This window comes from Solanum lycopersicum, chromosome 2, assembly GCF_036512215.1.
Source record: "Solanum lycopersicum chromosome 2, SLM_r2.1".
Classification (NCBI taxonomy): Eukaryota; Viridiplantae; Streptophyta; class Magnoliopsida; order Solanales; family Solanaceae; genus Solanum; species Solanum lycopersicum.
In genome coordinates, this window is record NC_090801.1 from 51,967,574 (window position 1) to 51,986,442 (window position 18,869).

At 32.6% G+C, this 18,869-nt stretch overlaps 2 protein-coding genes across 2 annotated transcripts; one reads left to right on the forward strand and one right to left on the reverse strand.

Moving 5' to 3' along the window:
- Positions 1-6,689: 6,689 nt before the first annotated feature.
- LOC101245817 (uncharacterized) lies at positions 6,690-9,431 on the forward strand. The gene is made up of 2 exons (XM_004233406.5): positions 6,690-6,941; positions 7,917-9,431. The coding sequence occupies exon 2, from the start codon at positions 8,085-8,087 to the stop codon at positions 9,072-9,074; it is 990 nt and encodes a 329-aa protein (XP_004233454.1). The 5' UTR covers positions 6,690-6,941; positions 7,917-8,084; the 3' UTR covers positions 9,075-9,431.
- Positions 9,432-9,924: 493 nt separating this feature from the next.
- Positions 9,925-13,884, reverse strand: LOC101245520 (phototropic-responsive NPH3 family protein). Its single transcript, NM_001346597.1, has 5 exons — positions 13,689-13,884; positions 13,513-13,582; positions 12,474-13,034; positions 11,609-12,145; positions 9,925-10,692 (listed from the first exon to the last, which is right to left on the reverse strand). The coding sequence occupies exons 1-5, from the start codon at positions 13,781-13,783 to the stop codon at positions 10,138-10,140; spliced, it is 1,818 nt and encodes a 605-aa protein (NP_001333526.1). The 5' UTR covers positions 13,784-13,884; the 3' UTR covers positions 9,925-10,137.
- Between the last annotated feature and the right edge of the window lie 4,985 nt (positions 13,885-18,869).

Consider the following 18,869-nt stretch of genomic DNA (forward strand, 5'->3'; position numbering starts at 1 on the left):
AAGACACCGCGCCACCCACCAGGGACCGCCTTCTTTTTTCCATCCTCTTCGTCTTACCAATTAATCTCGCCGCCGCCTCCCATTCTGGTGAAATTAGATCAACATCGTGTCTCTCTTACTCCATTTTGAACTAGTAGATTCTGACAAGCACCATCATAAAATCAACGACACTTTCTTTCTCAGTGATAATAACTTGAAATGTGACGGCAAATGCATAAAGGTGATAGACAATAAGTGTATAGAAGAAGGAAAACGGGGGTGGGGATGGCTGCTAGAGTTCAAGGAAGAAGAAGACCTATTTTTGTTTTTAATTTATAATTTTAGTTTTTTTAATTGAAAATTTTATTTTAAAATATTTTTATAATTTAAATAGGGATAATGCCCAAGTACCCCCTCAACCTATGTCCGAAATCTCAGAGACACACTTATACTATACTAAGGTCCTATTACCCCCTGAACTTATTTTATTAATAGTTTTTTACCCCTTTTTAGCTTACGTGGCACTATCTTGTGGGCCCAACGATGATTGACTTTTTTTTTCGAACTAGTGCCACGTGGCTTAAAAGGGGTAGAAAATTACATATAAAATAAGTTCAGGGGGGTATAGGACCTTAGTATAGTATAAGTGTGTCTCTGAGATTTCGGGCATAGGTTGAGGGGGTATTTGGGTATTTTTCCATTTAAATATGAAGTCCACTCGCCTTTACCTGCGTGTAGTCACACTCTTGTCAACTCAACCATCTTAATGTCACATAAGTCTGGTTAATGGTTAGAGGGTTTTGATATGTTGTATTTTATTGAGTATAAGGGTTTAGTTGATAAATTGTTAAGTAAAAGGGTTCACAATACAAACGCATACAAGTATAAGGATCCACGAGACCATTCTGACTATATATATATGTGTGTGTGTGTGTGTGGTATTATATGAAATTAGTTATCACACTTTTTACATATGATTAGTTAATTCCTCTATTTTATATAAATAAAAAATAAAATAATTTTAAAACTAATGTTGACACCCAATTTTGACCCGCGCCGGTATAGATTAGTTTTCGAGCATCTTAAATTTCCAAACAAGTTAAAATAATTAGTTTTATAAATTTAAAAAAATATATATATAAAGTTCGTGTTATCTTGAGTAATTTTGTCATTTCTTATAACTTCTAGATAATATATATATTTTACATAATTATGTATATAATTAGTATATATATATATTGGCCTCATTTGCTTGATTCAGTACTAGTTTCACGACTTTCTTTGCCTGATTAATGTTATGGGATCGCTCGGAAAGGCTAAATCTTTACATCACCGTCCATTGACTCCATGGGTTTTGACAAAATTTTAGTTTTGTTTCTGTCATGGCTGTGTTGTGTGTCGTGTTATAATATTTCGATTCTAGCATGACATTGGTCTCTTTAGTGATGGTATTACTGAGTTATGTTACGATTTTCCTTAAAATTACTTGTTCGTTTCGAAATTGTTAAATGTGTTGTTCCGTAACTGAGCTTATGTTTTATGATTACGATAATGTTTATGAAGCTGGAGGAAGTAGCAGTGGCTTACTTTTGAAGTATGTTACCATGCCTTAGCTTACCTTGCATTTGATATCGGTTTTCATTCTTAAAACGGGTGGGAGGCACACTGTTTTTGGTTTAATAATATGACTATCTAATACTAGTTTCGTTCCCATGTTTAGGTGAAATCTTGTTTTAGAAATTTTGTGTTTTTCATGTATTGCTAGCATACTGCTTGTTATATTTTTTTATTTATTTTTTTTTATTTTTTTTTTGCTTTGCTTTTGATTTGTTTTGAATAGGAATTTAGCTTGATATCTTATTGTGTTAAAAGTATTTGTTGTCTCCTAAGGTGGCGTCTTGAATTAAACATTATTATTTTGGTTTGTTTGCTCGATATAGGATTTGAGTTTTGGTCTTTCCGTCAATGAAGTAAGAATTTGGTAAAGGGAGGGGATTAATTAGTACAAGAATAGAGAAAATAAGTTTGATTCATGTATTATTTGAGTGCATCATTTTGCAGATTCATTATTTGGCCATGTGATTACGTGTTTCTAATTGAAATTGAAAATCCATTAGAGAGAGAGCATTTCCTAATTTACTTCCTATTTCATTATGACATGTAAAATCCGTTTGGGGGCTCACTATGAACTCTCACTTATGCGATTCGAGAGAGTTTTAAAGACTCACATCTTTCCTATTACCGAGTCAACCCACCAAAGCATGACGTACAAATCGAATTCCATGAAGACTGGAGGAGCTTGAGGAAGGCGAATTGGGAGAATTTATTTATGCTTATTTTTGTATTTTTATTTGTAATGGGCCTAAGCCCTTATCATTTTATTTTCTTGTATTTTATTTTATATGTTTAGATTAGGACAGGTGAAATGGGTCGAAAAACCAAACAAGAAAATGGGTCCAAAATTCGGTCAAGGCGAACAGAACCCGAATTTGGACCCAAATCTCTCTCTCTCTCTCTCTCTCTCTCTCTCTCTCTCTCTCTCTCTCTCTCTTTACTACTTGTTTATGTTTTGTTTTGAATGCCTTTAGTTTAGGGTTAGAATAACTCCAAACCCCGTCGAAACGTCTTTCTATTTTATCAAACTTAAAACTCAAAATTGAATCTTAAAGCAATAGACGTTTCAAATTCACTAGTTTGCTTAGAGTTAAAAGTTTAAGAGGTTTAACTTTAAATGGAATCTTAAAACAACAATGTTTTGTAAGCTTGTTTATATTTGAGAAATCTAAGTTCAAAATTGCAAAAGTTAACAAAAATAGTCAAATAAGTTAATCGCTAGAAAACCGTATTAACGGAGTGTTAGGTGCCTTAAACACCTTTCTAAGACACTAATATAAATCCCGAACCCCCTTAAAGTTTTCAAAACGATTATTTTCTGTTTAGTTGTTTTGAAAAAATAAGTTTTCTTGATTTTTCTTAAAAAATTAAGTGGCGACTCCCAAAAGTCGAAAATACCTTTTAATAAAACAAGCTCTTTTCGAAATCAATTTTTTCGATAAAACAACTAATCAATATTTTTGATCGAATGCATCATAAAATAGTTTTATTGTTATATATTTTTATTGTGTCACGTGGCTCTGCCTAGTTCTCTCGCATTCAGATTGGAAAAAATTAAGATCTTTTAGCTACTTAAAAAATGAATAAAAGATATTCTTTTTTAATTCTTTCATCGATAAAAACAAAAAAAAATTATAAAAAAATAAAAAGAAAATAAGTGACACATAAAATTAGTATGAGAGTTATATTTATGAATATTTGTTGAAGTTTTTATTCTTTAAGATGATTTTAAAGAAAAGATGTAAATATAGTAGTATCACTTAACATGATTATACAAAAATATTAGTAGCTTTAAAAGATAAAATATTAAGTAACGAGGGAAAAAAGACATTTAACTAAGATGTTATTAGTGGTAAAATAAATTAAAAAGTGAGAGTTAATTATTCATATTTGAAGGCTAAAAAGAATGTTACCTTAATATAATTAGATATAAGGCATAATATATAAGTGTGTCCTTTAACTTGGCTTCAAATCACATTTATGTCTTTTAACTTTGGATGTGCACAAATAGACACTTAACCTTGTATAAAGTTGAACAAATAAACACACATGTACTACATGTCATCCTACATGTCATTCTTTGTCCTACGTGGTGTCCTACGTGTATTGTGCCATGTAGGACCCATGTGTTTATTTATTTAAAAGTTGGATAGTTAAAATGCCTGTTTGTGCATTATGAAAGTTCGAGGTCAAAGTTAAAATTTAAAGTCAAGTTTAGAGTCTAATATATGTATTAAGCCTAGATATAATGTAAGACTGGACTTTTTTCTTTCACCCTTAGGGGTCCTCGGTTGTGAATAAACTAGATAAGTTATCTTGGGACAAGTAATATCATCACGTATATGAGATAATTTATACCATCACTATGGTATAATTGATAAGATAAATAATTTCATGACTATCTACTGACTTCAACCAAACGCAAAACAAAATAATCTTATATTTTAGGGAAAAGAGATGAATTTTCTCTTGAGCTTGTATCGAAAAGTTAGGTACACACTTAAATTATCATAGTGACCTACTACACACCTATTCTATTCAAAAGTGAATTTATTACTACTCTGAAACGTGTAACACCACTCTCACATTATGTGGTATATTCCACTCGTTGCCACATCAGCTCTACGTCAGCGCCATGTCATAAATTATATTTATTTTATTTTCTCTATTAATTAACTTTTCTTTTCTTAACTATATTTTACTCTAATTAATCCCAAATTGATTATTTTAATTCTTTAATAATTATATCTTCTTCATCACTAAATCTCACCCATTTTACAATTCTCATTTCATCGGAAAATCATATCCGAACCCACCTTCACTATTGGTTATGTTCTTCACTATCGGTATCGCCTTCAATTCTTCTTCTTCTTTGTCACCCAACGCCTAATATCATCACCACTTTTATCAATATAGATTTTTTCTTCTTCACCGCCTTCAATTACCTATTTTAATTATTGCCACCCGCCACCCATCACCACCAAATTTATAAAGTTTCTATCATCACCAAACCCAAAAATTGATTAACAACCAAAATTTCTTTAACAAAGTCAAAAAAATAAAAAGATAGAAATAATCAACCGAAACTTATCTAGATAAATAATTATTCACTAACATATCTATGAAAATTAGCTAATTGTGAATAAAAAAAAATGCTTTTAGATTGTGATAAAAAAAATAATTAAAGAAGTGTGATAAAATAAAGAATGAAGAAAAAGAAGACAATGGGTGGGGTGTGATGAAGAAGAGGCGTGGGGGTGGGGGTAGAAAAGAGGATTATAACTTCTTTTTTTCAAACTGCCGCGCCTCTTTTTTATTTTTGTTTTTCTATTTGGCACGTCAGTTTTAAGGGGTTAAAAATTCACTTTTGAATAGTATAGGTGTATAATAGGTCACTATGATAGTCTAAGCATGTAACTGATTTTTCGGTAAAAGTTTAAGGAGAAATTTATATTTTTTCCCCATTTTACTATAACATTCCTATTACTTTGCTTTTTTGCTCTGTTAATTTCATTTTTACGTGGCGCTATATAACTTGGATGGTGTCTAAGAAAAAAAGTCTTTAGAAATTTATGGTTCAAAACAATTTTTAGATATTTGTGTGACTATATATCATTTCAATAAGAAGTCATTTAATGTGAGGTAGAATATATAATAATCTCATAGAAAAATATAGGGAAAAGACATAAATTTTCTTCTGAACTTGTACCGAAAAGTCAGTTGCACACTCAAACTATCATGATGATTTGTTGCATACTTATACTATTAAAAGTGAATTTATTTACCCCCTAAAACTGACATGGCAAAATAAAATAAACTAAAAATAAATCATGCACGCCAGATAATTATTAAAATAAAAAAATTAAATAAATTAGAATTCTCCTTATATCCCATCCCCACATCTCTTCTTCTTCATACTCTACCCTTCTCATCTTTTTCACATTCAAATAAGCTTAGATCAATCAATAACGAGAATCAATGTAGTAACAAGTTACTTCAAAAACACCATTTTTTACTCATAACCTCCCTGCAAAAAATCAAAATAGTACTGGGTGACTCAAGATTTGTGGATTTTAATTTGTGTTTGTTCTTTTATCGACGGAGTAAAATTTTAAGAGTTTCTCAATCGTGGAGCTATGGTGAGACTTTTTCTAATAAACCAGATGAGTGAACGGAATTTTCCTTCATATCTTTTAAGAAACCACCATAAAGAACATAGACAAAAGAAAACTAAATGTGTTTGGATCTGAAAATTATTTGCAATTGAAGCTCGATATTCATGATCAATCAATGGAAGAATCTGAAGCAGTCTTCTTGTGGTTCATTTTGGAACAGAAGAAATTCTTTCACTACATAAATTAACTTTGAATTTTGAAAAGTTTTCTTGGCGGCCGTTGTCAAAAGCTCCTTCTTTGCAATTTTGTTATGAAGAAGATATAATTATTAGAGATTTTTACCAATTGATTAGAAACTAATTAATGTAAATATAGCTAATAAAAAAAAGTTAATTAATATTAAAGAAAGAAACATGAAAGATACTTATAACAAAAAATTTATACTTTCTGACATGACGTTTTCGTATCGCTGAGATAACAGCGAGTGTAATACACCACATACTTTGAGAGTGGTGTTACACCTCTTAGGGTGGTATTAAATCCCCTTTAAAGTAGTAAAGGTATTTAATGAATTGTCATAATAGTCTAAGCGCGTAACTGATTTTTCACGATAACTTTAGGTTTATGACTTTTTCTAAGTAAAATACTCACATCAATTATTGCTTCTCAAGAAAAATGACAAAGTTATAAATGAACAAATAAAAATATAAAATAAATTAAAACACACTCCTAATAAATTTATTTCTTAAGGATCGTATTAAGTCAATATAAATCATACAATATTAAATTACAAACACAAAATAAATTAAAATAATTTAGTCATACTAATATATTCCTCCTCCCCCGCCCCACCCCCACCCCCACAGACTCTTGGTCCTATACTTGCTTGCTACTCACTTCTAGTTTTTAGAACCGACCACTCCAGCAACTAGCTGACTTATGTCATGTGTACTTTGTCAAACTCAATTTTTTTTACATACTGGCAAGTTCCAACTTCCAAACAGTCCCTAATGACTTAAAATCCTTAAAAAAAACCAATCCAAATAAAAAAACAACATACGACTCATTCACTACACCGCACCTGTAAACCCGCACGTGTCTTTGACTTTCCTTTGACTTCCGGCGCAGAAGCTTCGAAAAATTCAGCTTACAAGCCCTAATCTTCCATCCAAGCTCCAAAATTGAACTCTGAACCCCACTTTTCTCCATTACATTACTACTTCATTAGCTCAGGTAACTTTTTTTCTCTCTTCTTATTGCTATTTACTATGGTTTTTTTTTTTTACTGTTTTGAGTTCCATTGAGGTTTTGATCGTGATTACTCTTAATGGGTTTGAATTTGAACTCCATAATTTCACTTGGGGTGTAGTAAAGTTCGTTTCTTTTCTGTTTTTGTTACTTATTTTTACTGTTTCTTGCAAATTTTAGTGTCAATTTTGGAATATGCATAAACCCTGTTTGTATTACAATGTATTTAATTATGAGTTTATCTGTTTTACTATGGCTGCTCCTTACAATAACTTAAAACAATTTTTTTTTTTGTGTGTATATGATTTATCTTTTTGTTTCTCATATATTGAAATTAAAGTCTATGTAATGTGATTAATGATCAGTATATGGAATGAGGGATTTCTTGAGAATGAGTATTAAGGAGTGAAAAGATTAAGTAGTGGACGATGAATCATCCTCTGTGCTTTTGATTTCTATAGCTACAGTTTTTCACCAAGGGTGTGACCTAGTGGTCAATGAAGTGGTTTGAGCTTCACGAGATCTCAGGTTCAAATTCCAATGGAAATAAAACACTAGGTGATTTTTTTTAATCTGTTCTAGCTTCGGTGCACAGAGTTACGTAGTACCTATAGGTGGTGGGAGGTATCAGGTATCCCATGGAATTAGTTGAGGTGCGTGTAAGGTGACACTAAAACGTAGTTTTACTTAAATACGCCATGAGGTGGATTACTATCACATGGAGCCTTACAAATTTGTGTATAGAAAAAGACAAAGATTTGTCTTTCTTATATGTGCTTCTTCATTGGATATTTGGATTGAGAGTACTGTAGCGACTTCTTACCGCAGTTATGAACTCTTTACTTTGTTTCATTTCTTTCAGTTGAAAATATGGAATTTAGAAGATTATAAATCATTGTTGCAATTGGAAATACATATTGAGATTCATTTTTCTTCTTTTGTTTACAAATTTTCTTTCAGAATTTGATTACACAGGATATATGGAAAACATACAGTGGATTTTTGCTGCTGTGATCGGCTTTGTTAATTGATTGAGCAGAGGTGCTCTTTATCCTATTGATTTCATGGTACTTTCCCTGGTTATTTAACTGCTTCTGTTCAGTGTTCAAAGTGAATACGGGAGTAAGAATGCCCACAAATCGGCATTGCCCCCGAATTGACACTTATCAGCTGAAGCTTCGGCTTGAAAGGAAGATTGGTCAACAAAAGGCGGAGAAGTATTTTACTGCGTTAAGCAAATACTTGAGTCTAAAGCTTAACAAGTCAGATTTTGAGAAGTTCTGCATTGGTTTGTTGGGTAGAGATAATATCTGCCTTCATAATGCACTTATGCGAGCAATTATAAGAAATGCTTGTGCAGCTAAGACACCTCCACCGAAGAATGGCACAATGCAGCCTTCATTTAATGTCAAAGTTCCAAATGGATATCAAGGAGGCACTCTCCAGTCACTATGCAGGGATGTGTTTCCTCAGTCTCCTAGAAAGGGGAGAACTCCTACTCTTCGTGATCGTCGATTCAAGGACCGGGCATGTCCTCCACAGCCTCATTGGAAAACCCATTCTGCTGCTTGTGAAGATAATGCACCAAAAGCACGAGAGCATCAAAGTGCTACTGAGTTGCTACCATTGGGTAGAAGCCATGTAACTGCTCCCCTTGGCATCTCCCTGAGTGGTATGGGAAGAAGGAAAGTAGTATGTCACAGATCAGGCCCTTTACACGGTACTGAAACTTGTAATAGCACTCGTGAGTTGCCAGACTCCAACTCTCTAAAGAAATGGTTGGAACAGAAGTCGGAAACAGAAGGTGTACAGATATCAACAGATGCCATAAATGTGTTGAATAATGGGCTTGATGTTTTCTTAAAGAGATTAATAAAACCTTGTATGGACTTAGCAGGGTCAAAATCACAACACAAGCGCATCCATGACCAAGCTGTTTCAGTTTCAAATAAAACAAGGCCCATGAAGTACATTCAGAAACCGAGTGATCTCTTTTCTGTTTCAATGCTGGATTTTCGCTCTGCAATGGAGTTGAATCCCAGGATACTGGGGGAAGATAGCCAAATACAGCTTGAGAAAATTTCCTTGCATGCATATGAAGAACCATCGATCAATTAGTGCGTTGATATTGGTGTCGTTGCAATTCCAAGTCCATCTGAAAGTGATGACTTGAGTTGTGATTTTAAAAGTTGGTCAAACAGTGGTGTTGATGCAGTTTATACAAGCAGTAGTTAAGCTTCAACGTCGTTTAGAGCTATGCAAAATTTTGGATCAAGGTTAGGTTGTGTATACTCTAAGAGCTGATTATTTCTAAATTGGGAGTTGTTATTACCTCATAAAGTAGCAAGATATCAATACTTATAAGATTGTAGCCATTACAAATAGAGTTTAGTAGGCTTCTCTAACTAATAGTTATAGTCTTCCATGTAACTGATTGTTGTTTGTTAATAAAGTTTAATTTTTAGCCTCTTTGTACCATTATTTCCTTAGCTAGCGTTTGGTCAAAGATTTAGTTGAAACTTGAAAAAAAAGTGGTATGTTCCGATTCTGATAGGTGAGCCTGACATCAGCATTTCCACGATTAGTTAATATTTCATTCTAGTTGCTGCCGTCAAGTCTCTTGCTCCAGTTAAGCCCCGTCTTACTAGAAGTGGACGGAAGCACTGAGTGAACGGTCTATCCACTTTCAAAGACTAGTCTTTTCCTTCTTTCCCATCAGGTTGCTTAACTGTCTGCTTTGATCTTTGTAAATGGAGTTATTTATTTAACGTATACTATATTAACCTCTTGTATCTTGTTTCCTAAATTATTACCTTAATGTCTCATTATGGATCTGGAATACGGTCTCTCATCATGCACTGGTGTTTTCCTTTTGAAAACGCGGATGATAAGAACTAGACTTGTAATGAGTTGGTGAGATAGCTGGGATGGAATTCTTTCATAGAGTATAATATAAACGATAAAATCCTTTTGTTCTTACCTGAAATATATCAGATAAAGTTTGTGGCTTCTATAATGGCAACATTAGATTAGAACAATAGCCATTACAATCAGAATAGCCTAGCAAGAAATATCACAGGACCTATGATTAAAGCAGAAGTTATATACTTATATAACAACATGACTCGCAGAAACATTAAAACAAAGACGAACAAACAGCCTAATGGAAAATATAGTTGCATCATGATATGGAATTACGCCTATCTCTTCTTGGTTTGTTTTTCCTTTTGCTGGGCGATGGAATTGTGACTTCGTCAGCTCCAAATGATGGATACAGTTTCCCAAGCTTTCTGGATACGGCAGTTATGAAAGATTTTCGTGGCAAACGAGGCTTATCAGAAGGTGGAGTAGTGATCCCCAAAGGGGTACTAGCTGCTGATTTGTCATCACATTTTTCAATTTCTCTGCATTTCATTTTCAATTTCATTAGCTCAAATTTGAGATCCTGATTTTCTCTTTTTAGACTTGAGATTTCGTCTGTAACAGGAGAAATGCCACTGGAGAACCAATTGAATTTAGATGGACGAGGAGGAGGAAGAGGAGGATCTGCCCCTACTAAACTAACATCCATTACTTGGCGAAGGCGTTGTTGCTCATAGTAGAGCACTTGCACAACAATCTGAACAGGGAGCCTATCATTCTGAGCAGCATGAGCACAAGCTTCTCGAGTTAGCTTTTGACAATTCATAACACTGCAAACTTTTTTCCTCTCAACATCACTTAGAGCTGGATGTGCCTTCAAATTATGCAAAAGCTAGAAAATTAGCGACAGGTATCTCTGACAGGGTTATTTACTTTGGATTTTTAGTTTTATGAGTTCACAATATATATAATTTTTCTTACACTATCATGTTAAAGTGACATACCACAGTGGATAATATTCTTCGTAGCTATCCTGATATAGCAACATAGGTATAGAATAACATACTATAGCATGATTTGAAGTTTCAAAACCCTTTTCTTTCTGCAGCTAGACTATAAACCTTATCAAATGAAACTGAATGTTGAACAGTACTTTTGATCTACAAATGACACACTTAAAAGAACATCAATGCAGAACATGAACATATTTAAGATCTTGTAAATGCCTAGGCAGAAACATGTCAATGCAGAACATGAACATGTTTAAGATCTTGCAAATGCCTAGGCAGAAACATGTAATCTCCCTTAGTATCATCTGTATACTGCAAAAATATTTTGTGACTTAACTGTTTTAGGCCATTAATGGATTTATACAAGAAATCATAATGATTCAAATACTACTTCACATCCCAAACAACAACATTTTCGGGTGCAATCTATAAATCATTTATGTCATTAAAGAACATATGCCTATCAAGGTACTAAATCAGTTGATTATAAGGAGCAACTCCTTCCATTTCAATTTGTTTGTCTTACTTTCCTTTTTTCGTCTCTTTTGCTTTTTGACAACTCCTTATTTTCAACTTTTCACCTGATATGTTTAAGTGTTCCGACTACAAGATTAATGGACATTTTGGTACATTCTACGTATATTAGTTTAACACTACAAAAGATTCAAAAGTCTACACTACTTTCTTAAACTCAGTCTCAAGTAGTCAAAACAAGACAAACATATTGAAACGGAGGAAGTATTATTTGGTAGTTGGTATCGAAGATTTTTACGTGCATACCTTCAAATACATGTCAATGGCCTTGTACATCATATCTTCTGTGATCCTTAATTGCTCTGGAATGACTTCAGCAACACTAATAAACTCTGAAACAGATAGATTACTGTCAGAGGCTATTTCAGCAAGGTAATCTTGCATTAGTTTCCCTACTTTCTCCATGTCACTTGCTGATGGAAACATATTCTCTTCATCGTTGAAGCCTAATCGATTTCCCACCATTTCATACTCTAGGAAATTCATCATAATATGTTTCACAGTTTCAACATCAAAGAATGTATCCCCTGTCAATGAATATGAAGGAAATAATACATCATCTAATACGGCCTGTCCAAGTTGCAATGACATTCTCCTCTCCAAATCAACCCTGCAAGAAACTGTGGTTTCTAGATATATTGCAGCTCGGAGAAGCAATGAGAGAAAGCTAACTGATAAGGCATTTTTCTCCCTTGGCAAAAGACTAACAATAGTTTCTAAAACAACCCTCTTTTCATGTTCTATTCTTGCCTCAATCTGTTTCCTCCCTTTTCCTGATATATCCTGGAATGACAAGATAACCATATTAACAAATATTTCACTTAACAAAGAAAATTACTTCCTTATGTTTGGTGGTTGGTCTAAAATAATCCTTCAGACATACACCTTAGCAGTTTTAGTCCTTTGCGTTTATTAAAACTGTGCACTTTTAGTTTCTGTTATACTTGGAACACACGACCTTATGACTGCCGTGTGTTTTAAATATAACAGAAGCCAAATGTGCTTAGTTTTTATTAACATAAAGAACTAAAGTTGCTCATGTATATGTTTAAAGGAATGTATTAGCCCAAACTTTCCAGCATAAAGGACTATTCAAGGGATGAGACCTCACCAAACCTCCAAGGGATTTCTGCGCATAGAGCATTAATATTGGTCCAAGTGCATACTGTTTGAATCCCCTTGCCATCATAGCAATCAAAACCCTTTGAAAAAACTCAATTCTTAGGACAGTTAAATCATCAGCCCACCAATCAAATGTGGAGGAATTCAAGCCATATTGACTGTCCTTGCAGACTATATATGCAATTGTGTCTATGCTTCTGTTCACTAATTTTATATCTTCTGCAATGGGAAGAAGCTTCTCTGAAGAATGTAATATGGAAACTGAACTTGCAATACTCTTAAGTCCTACTTCAGTTAAGTAGGTCTCTGTTAATCCTACCAAATTTCCAACTGCATAGTCATCTGTCATCTCAAGATATTCTGCCACACATCTAATCAATGCAATGTTTTCTGGGCTTATCTCAAAGTTTATTTCATAACAAAATTTTGCTGCAAGTTCAAATGCTTCTGGTCCACCAGGAATGTCAGGGATTTCAATTGTAGAAAGCTTAGCATCATTGGATTTTGAGACCAACTTCCTTATGTATCCACACTTTGAGACTAGTGGGAACTGCATGTACACATCAAAGATTGCACCTTTATTTGAACGTTTTAACTTCTATACACCGACAATATAAATAAAGAGACATAATAGATAAACAAACATATTTCAAGCTTGGCATCTGCTGGCAAGTAAGCGTAAGCACTCAACTTTGAGAGTGCACATTTAGACACCTCAACTTAGTCTCTAATGGCAACTAACACTCCAACTCGTCCCCACTGTGCCTCGTGGAAACCCGACACTAACATGATATATAAATTTTGGAGGTGCCTAGAAGGTCGTTTTGTAAGTTGAAATGTTCAACTGACTTAGTAGTGACAAGTTGGAGTGTTTACTTGTCAGTTGAGGTCAAGTTTGAGTGTAAGTTTATGTATCATACCTAAATAATTCGTTCCACTATTAAGTCTTCCGAAAGATAACTATAAGAACTGATCATGATAAGTATAACTAGTTACTGAAAAGTGCAATCTTGATGGAGTAGTTGTACCTTGTGCAGAGCAAAAGAAGTTCTTCCAACATGAATAGTTATATCACTTGGGATATCCTGGGATAAAATCCTGTAAATATTATAAAAAGGTCACTCTTAATTCATAGAAAAAACTGCATAAATAGTAGATGGAAAAGAACAAAAAAAAGGAAAATTTATAAGTGAAGATAGAATACCATTCAGAAGTCCTTTTCATAACATTGGAAAGAAGCACTTTTCTGTTAACATGAGTAGAGGGTTGTGTAGTTTGCTCTGAACCAAGATCCATCATGGCCAATATTATAAAGTACCTTGATGTCTATTATATTAAAAAAAAACTTGGTAAGTATAATTCTTGATGAAGCAAAAACCAGTACTACTATGTCCTTGCCTGCATCTTTTGATTCAAGTGCCTTTAGTATATATCATATCATCAGACACAAGGTACAATCAATAAGGTTGGCAGAATTCCCACTATAGGCCCCAATCATAGATAGTACTATGGAAATTATTCCCAATCGTTTCAATTTATATGGAAGTGTTTGATTGGATACTTAGTTTTAAAATTAGAGGAATACTTTTGAAATTTTTGGCCGAAAACAGGTCTTAAATATTCGAGTGACTGTAAATTACACCTTTGTTTTAATTTATTCGTCTCCGTTATATTTCATTAATTTTGAAAAAAACATGCATTTTGGTACATCCTACAGATCTTTAGTTTAAAAATCTTAAATCTTTTTTGTCAAATTAACACCAGATAAATAAATCGTAACAGAGGGGTATCTCTTTAAGGATGATTTTAGAAGTTGAAAGTTAAATTATTAAGGGAAAAAGGTTTAAATATATATCAAAACTTTGACCGAAATTGTTGTAACAATCTCAAACTTTGGGTAGGACTTATTACCCCAACATTATTTAATAGTGTATTTTAAAGATATATAAGTACCGATAAGTTATTATAAAATGATGCAATATTTATGATATCCACGTGGATATCTATATACTTATAAAATATACTATTAATTAAGTAGTGCAAAGATAATATGTTTCGTCCAAAGTTTGAAATTGTTACAACAATTTCGATTAAAATTTAGATATATTTTAATTTTTTTAATTATTGATAAATATTGAACTATAACATTTTTTTTGAAACGAATTTTAAAGCAAATTATATCGCATAAAATTGAATAGAAAAATATGTGTAGTAAATGATTTAATTGAGTGTGTGTTGGACGTAGGCCATGCAGAGATGCCCAAGAGGATGGTGCCAAAAGAAAACAAGTTTCTATATGTGGATCATTTTCATCCCAAAACTATTACTGGGTCAATAATGCTATTATTTTCTTTTCTATCGATCGGATTATTGATTTGTTTATTTATATTTATTAACAAATAAATTTATATATAATTTAAATTGAGTGATGATAAATTTTGTGGTTATATTAAGTCATTTAAATAATTTTTATTTATTAGGTACCATTTTTTTAAATATCAATTAAATCTTAGTAAAAAGTGAATGAATTGAGTTATGGTCAATTAGTTAACGGGTTAAGTCATATGACCCATTTATTGTCTTTGACTCGTTCAATTACCACCCGAATTGTCAAAAAGAATTAGTAGTACTTAAGATTGATCCGCAATAACATACGTTGAATTACATACGAACAATACTTATGATTTTATTATTGTTACAATTCGAAATTTAGGTACTTTCCTCTGTTTCAAAATAATTAAATGATTTGGGATATTTTTCATATTTTAAATTAATTTAATTGTTCAGTTTTCAAGATTACTTTTAAATTATTTAATTTTTAATTATTTTTACTTCTATTTGAATTTTCTATGTAATGAATTTAAGAAAAATAAATTGCTTTGAATTAAATTCTATGTGATGAGTTGAAGACATTTTTGAATTATTTAGTAATGGAATTAATTATTATGTTAAATGTTTAGTAATTTAAAAGATTAATTTAACAATAATTAATAAAGGTAAAAATTATAAAAAAATATTTATATCTAATTTTTTTTTCTTAACGGGCAAAAACCATCCCAGTAATTCAATTATTCTGATATGGATAAGGAATAAGATGGAACTTTGGTCATTTTAATAAGTAAGGTTTTACGTTCATGTCCCAATTGAATATTTATATTTAAGTTGTGTCTGCTAGTTAGGTAGTCCACGTGGGCAGAATAAAAATAGTTGATTCAAAATAAAACCTGAACAATGTAGTGACTGGAGGTAGTTAAGTCTTGGGAAAAATGCTCCGCACGTTGCTGGTCCATTTCGAGGGACGCCCTCAATAAAAAAAAATTTATATCTAGGAATCGGACTCGAAATCTTTGATTAATTAAAAGTGAAACAGTCTTATCATTATACCGGGTGTTAACAGTAAAAGCTAGAAGCCTGCTTTTCTTTATGTGGGGTTCTTTTTTCAATCTTTTTGATAATTAATAGGAGTATTTCTATATTTAAAGTCTTCTATTTTTATTTCCACTATTGATGTGGGACAAGTGCTTTTTCATTAAAGCACAAGAGAATTTGTAAGTTCACAGCTCTTCAAGTTCTTCTCTTTTCATCTTTCCTCCATTTTCCATTAAATTCTTACAACATACCCAAAAATACATCAAAAATACCCAAAAATACATCAAAAATCTTTAAATCCTTCAACCTCTATCTACATATTGCATGCGTAAATAAGACGAAATTCAGGTAGTGAGATTTGAGAAGTGGGATTTAATTTGTCAATGTCAGGCTAAATGTGGCCAAGGCATAAAGGGGGACTATAGAATTTAGTGACATGGATAAATTTGATACTTAAACAACCATTAGTAATTATTAATGTTTAATGTAACCTGATCTATGGAGCACAATGAAAGCATCAGAGGCTTCATTTATCGGAATATCTTAACTGATTTGTGTACTCCACAAACTTTTATTCCACTAATCGCGATTAAACAAAAAGAAATCTCATATAATTAATATCGTGTGAGATACGTACATAATATGAAAATCTTTTTTCATGATTGATAAAATAATATAGTTTTGAATCGAAAGCACGCCTTTTTTTTTCCGAACAATTGAAACTTACGTTCTTTGGATGTTGCATGGCGCTATCTTTCACTCTGCTCCTAAAACTAAGGACATTGGGTTGAGCAAGTTTAAAATCCTAATGAATTCTTTTTAATGCTTCATCCAATTTATATGATGATATTTGATCGAATAGAAATATTTATTAAATAGCTTAGTGAACTCATTTTGAGTAAGTTCTATAGAAAATATTACTATTACTATTATGATAACTCGACAAGTACTGTAACTTGTGGTGTACGTGAGGTTTATATGACAAGTCATTGACATATAATTAAATGTCCGAAATGATACCTAACAAGGGGAATAGTGGTCAGTATCTGATCGATACTCATAATTTTGAGCTGTAATTGTGATAGATGTGACAGAGGCTACCGCAATTTATTAGCCACCAAGTACCACTCAATACCTAACAAAAGGAAACAGTACTTTGTTTAGTAATAGCTCTTAAAAGGAATCATGTTGTTTCACGTCATCAAATTTAATTACATTTAATTTTATATTTATACGATAGTGCGTAGCTTAATTCTCTAAATTTTTAGACGAGATAGTGTTGTCTCGCTTCAACTAACATACATTCATCTTCAACGAATGCCTGCGTTGTCTTCATATCCCGAATTCACCTTAATTTTTATTGTCTTCATATTCTGGATTCACCTCGATTCATACTATCTAAAAATGACTCGCATAAGCCAGAGCTATGTGACCCTAGTTTTGTGACAATGACTTATCTTAGTAATTTATCGATCGAAAAAGAAATGTATTATATATATTGTTCGTACACAAATGAGTAATAAAAGTCGGTGTTCCGTTCACTTAAATTCGAAAAACCAGGCCAGTATCTGTGGACACATTTTGCCCCTCTCTTCAACAAGTGTAGGTCAAGACTAGGGATATCAAATGGGCGGGTTGGATTGAAATTGAAAATATTAAAATGGATTAAAGAGAAATCAAATTGGGTCTTGATCCGTCCAAGTTCACTTTGGGCTCAAATGGGCTAAAAAGACCCGGCCAATTTGACCCGATTACTCTCAATAATTTAATATATTGATATTTAACTTTTATAATCACAATTTGAATTTTCACTCGAAAATATTTTGTAAAAAGTAACAAATGGATAGATGAATCCTAAAAGATGTTAAATAGATAATAATTCATACCTTCAATATGAGAACATATTTTAATAAAAAATTTTAAAATGGATTAAAATTGGAGATTGAATTGAACTCAACTAAAAATTCTCTTAAGATGAATTAAGCTTGAATGAATTGAAATTGAAACTATTCAAATTATATTGAGCCCAACCCTTAAAATTTTGGATGGATTGGGCGGGTTATCTATGTTTGGGTTCATTTTTGACACCCCTAGCCAAGAACGATCCTGACCCCAGACCCGAGACCTGACGCTAGCCCCTATGCAAAACCCGAACCCCTGCCCCGACCTCGACTCAAGACCCGACCCCCTGGCCGATCCCACAACCCTTGATCTCCACTAATGGGCATATATTTTAGCAAGTTCAAAACAGCGTAAAGTTTTGGGCAAGAAAACATAAAGCGGAAAACACACACAACAAGGCACAATTAATTGAAAAAAATAATTGCATGGTAGGTCTAATATACAGCTGGTTTCTTTGGAGTGTGAACTAATGAGTCCATGAAAACAACCAAATACAGTTAAATGTCACGTTATCAATCTTCAACCAAGTACACATACGGTACTAGATAACTTGCACCTGTTTTTGCACTACTTGTTCATAATCTTGCTATGCCAAGTCATAGAATTGGTAGGAAGAATTGTGTTGTGGAGAATTTTAATTGAACTTTGCTTAACGATTTTACTAATGAATGTCCTTCTATTTATAGTTTTATAGAACTAATATGCAAACATTATTACACAAATCCTACATATTAGCAAAAATATTTTAGAGTTTTTCCAAGAAACTATCCATAAATCGAGAAGCAAATGCTGATATACTTCATCATGTAAGCTTCCAGATAGACAGTTTACGTCTTTAAATAGCATAAGGACGTAACGGGTCATCAAACTAAAGCACTACTTGTTGAGCTGAACTCTCATGGAAACAAAACTAAGATTTTCCTTACTAGGCATTAATTTGGACATTGATCTTTCTTAAATTTGAAAAGGAGTTAATAAAATAATAAGCTTAAAAAATGATATTTGAAAATTGGAGCTGTGAACTGATAACTCCCTCAATTTTTATTGTCCCGATGTTCAGGAGTTGAGAACATTCTAGAGCTCCATTCACAATCTTCGAGGTTCGTTTAGCATA

Bases quoted from the DNA above. Each gene is read 5' to 3' on its own strand.
- LOC101245817 (XM_004233406.5), top strand. From the start codon at position 8,085: ATGCCCACAAATCGGCATTGCCCCCGAATTGACACTTATCAGCTGAAG.
- LOC101245520 (NM_001346597.1), bottom strand. From the start codon at position 13,783: ATGATGGATCTTGGTTCAGAGCAAACTACACAACCCTCTACTCATGTT. The intron at 13,583-13,688 runs GTATTCTATCTT...TAATATTTACAG, and splicing joins ATGAAAAGGACTTCTGAATG to GATTTTATCCCAGGATATCC. The intron at 12,146-12,473 runs GTGAGGTCTCAT...TTGTCATTCCAG, and splicing joins AGAAATCCCTTGGAGGTTTG to GATATATCAGGAAAAGGGAG.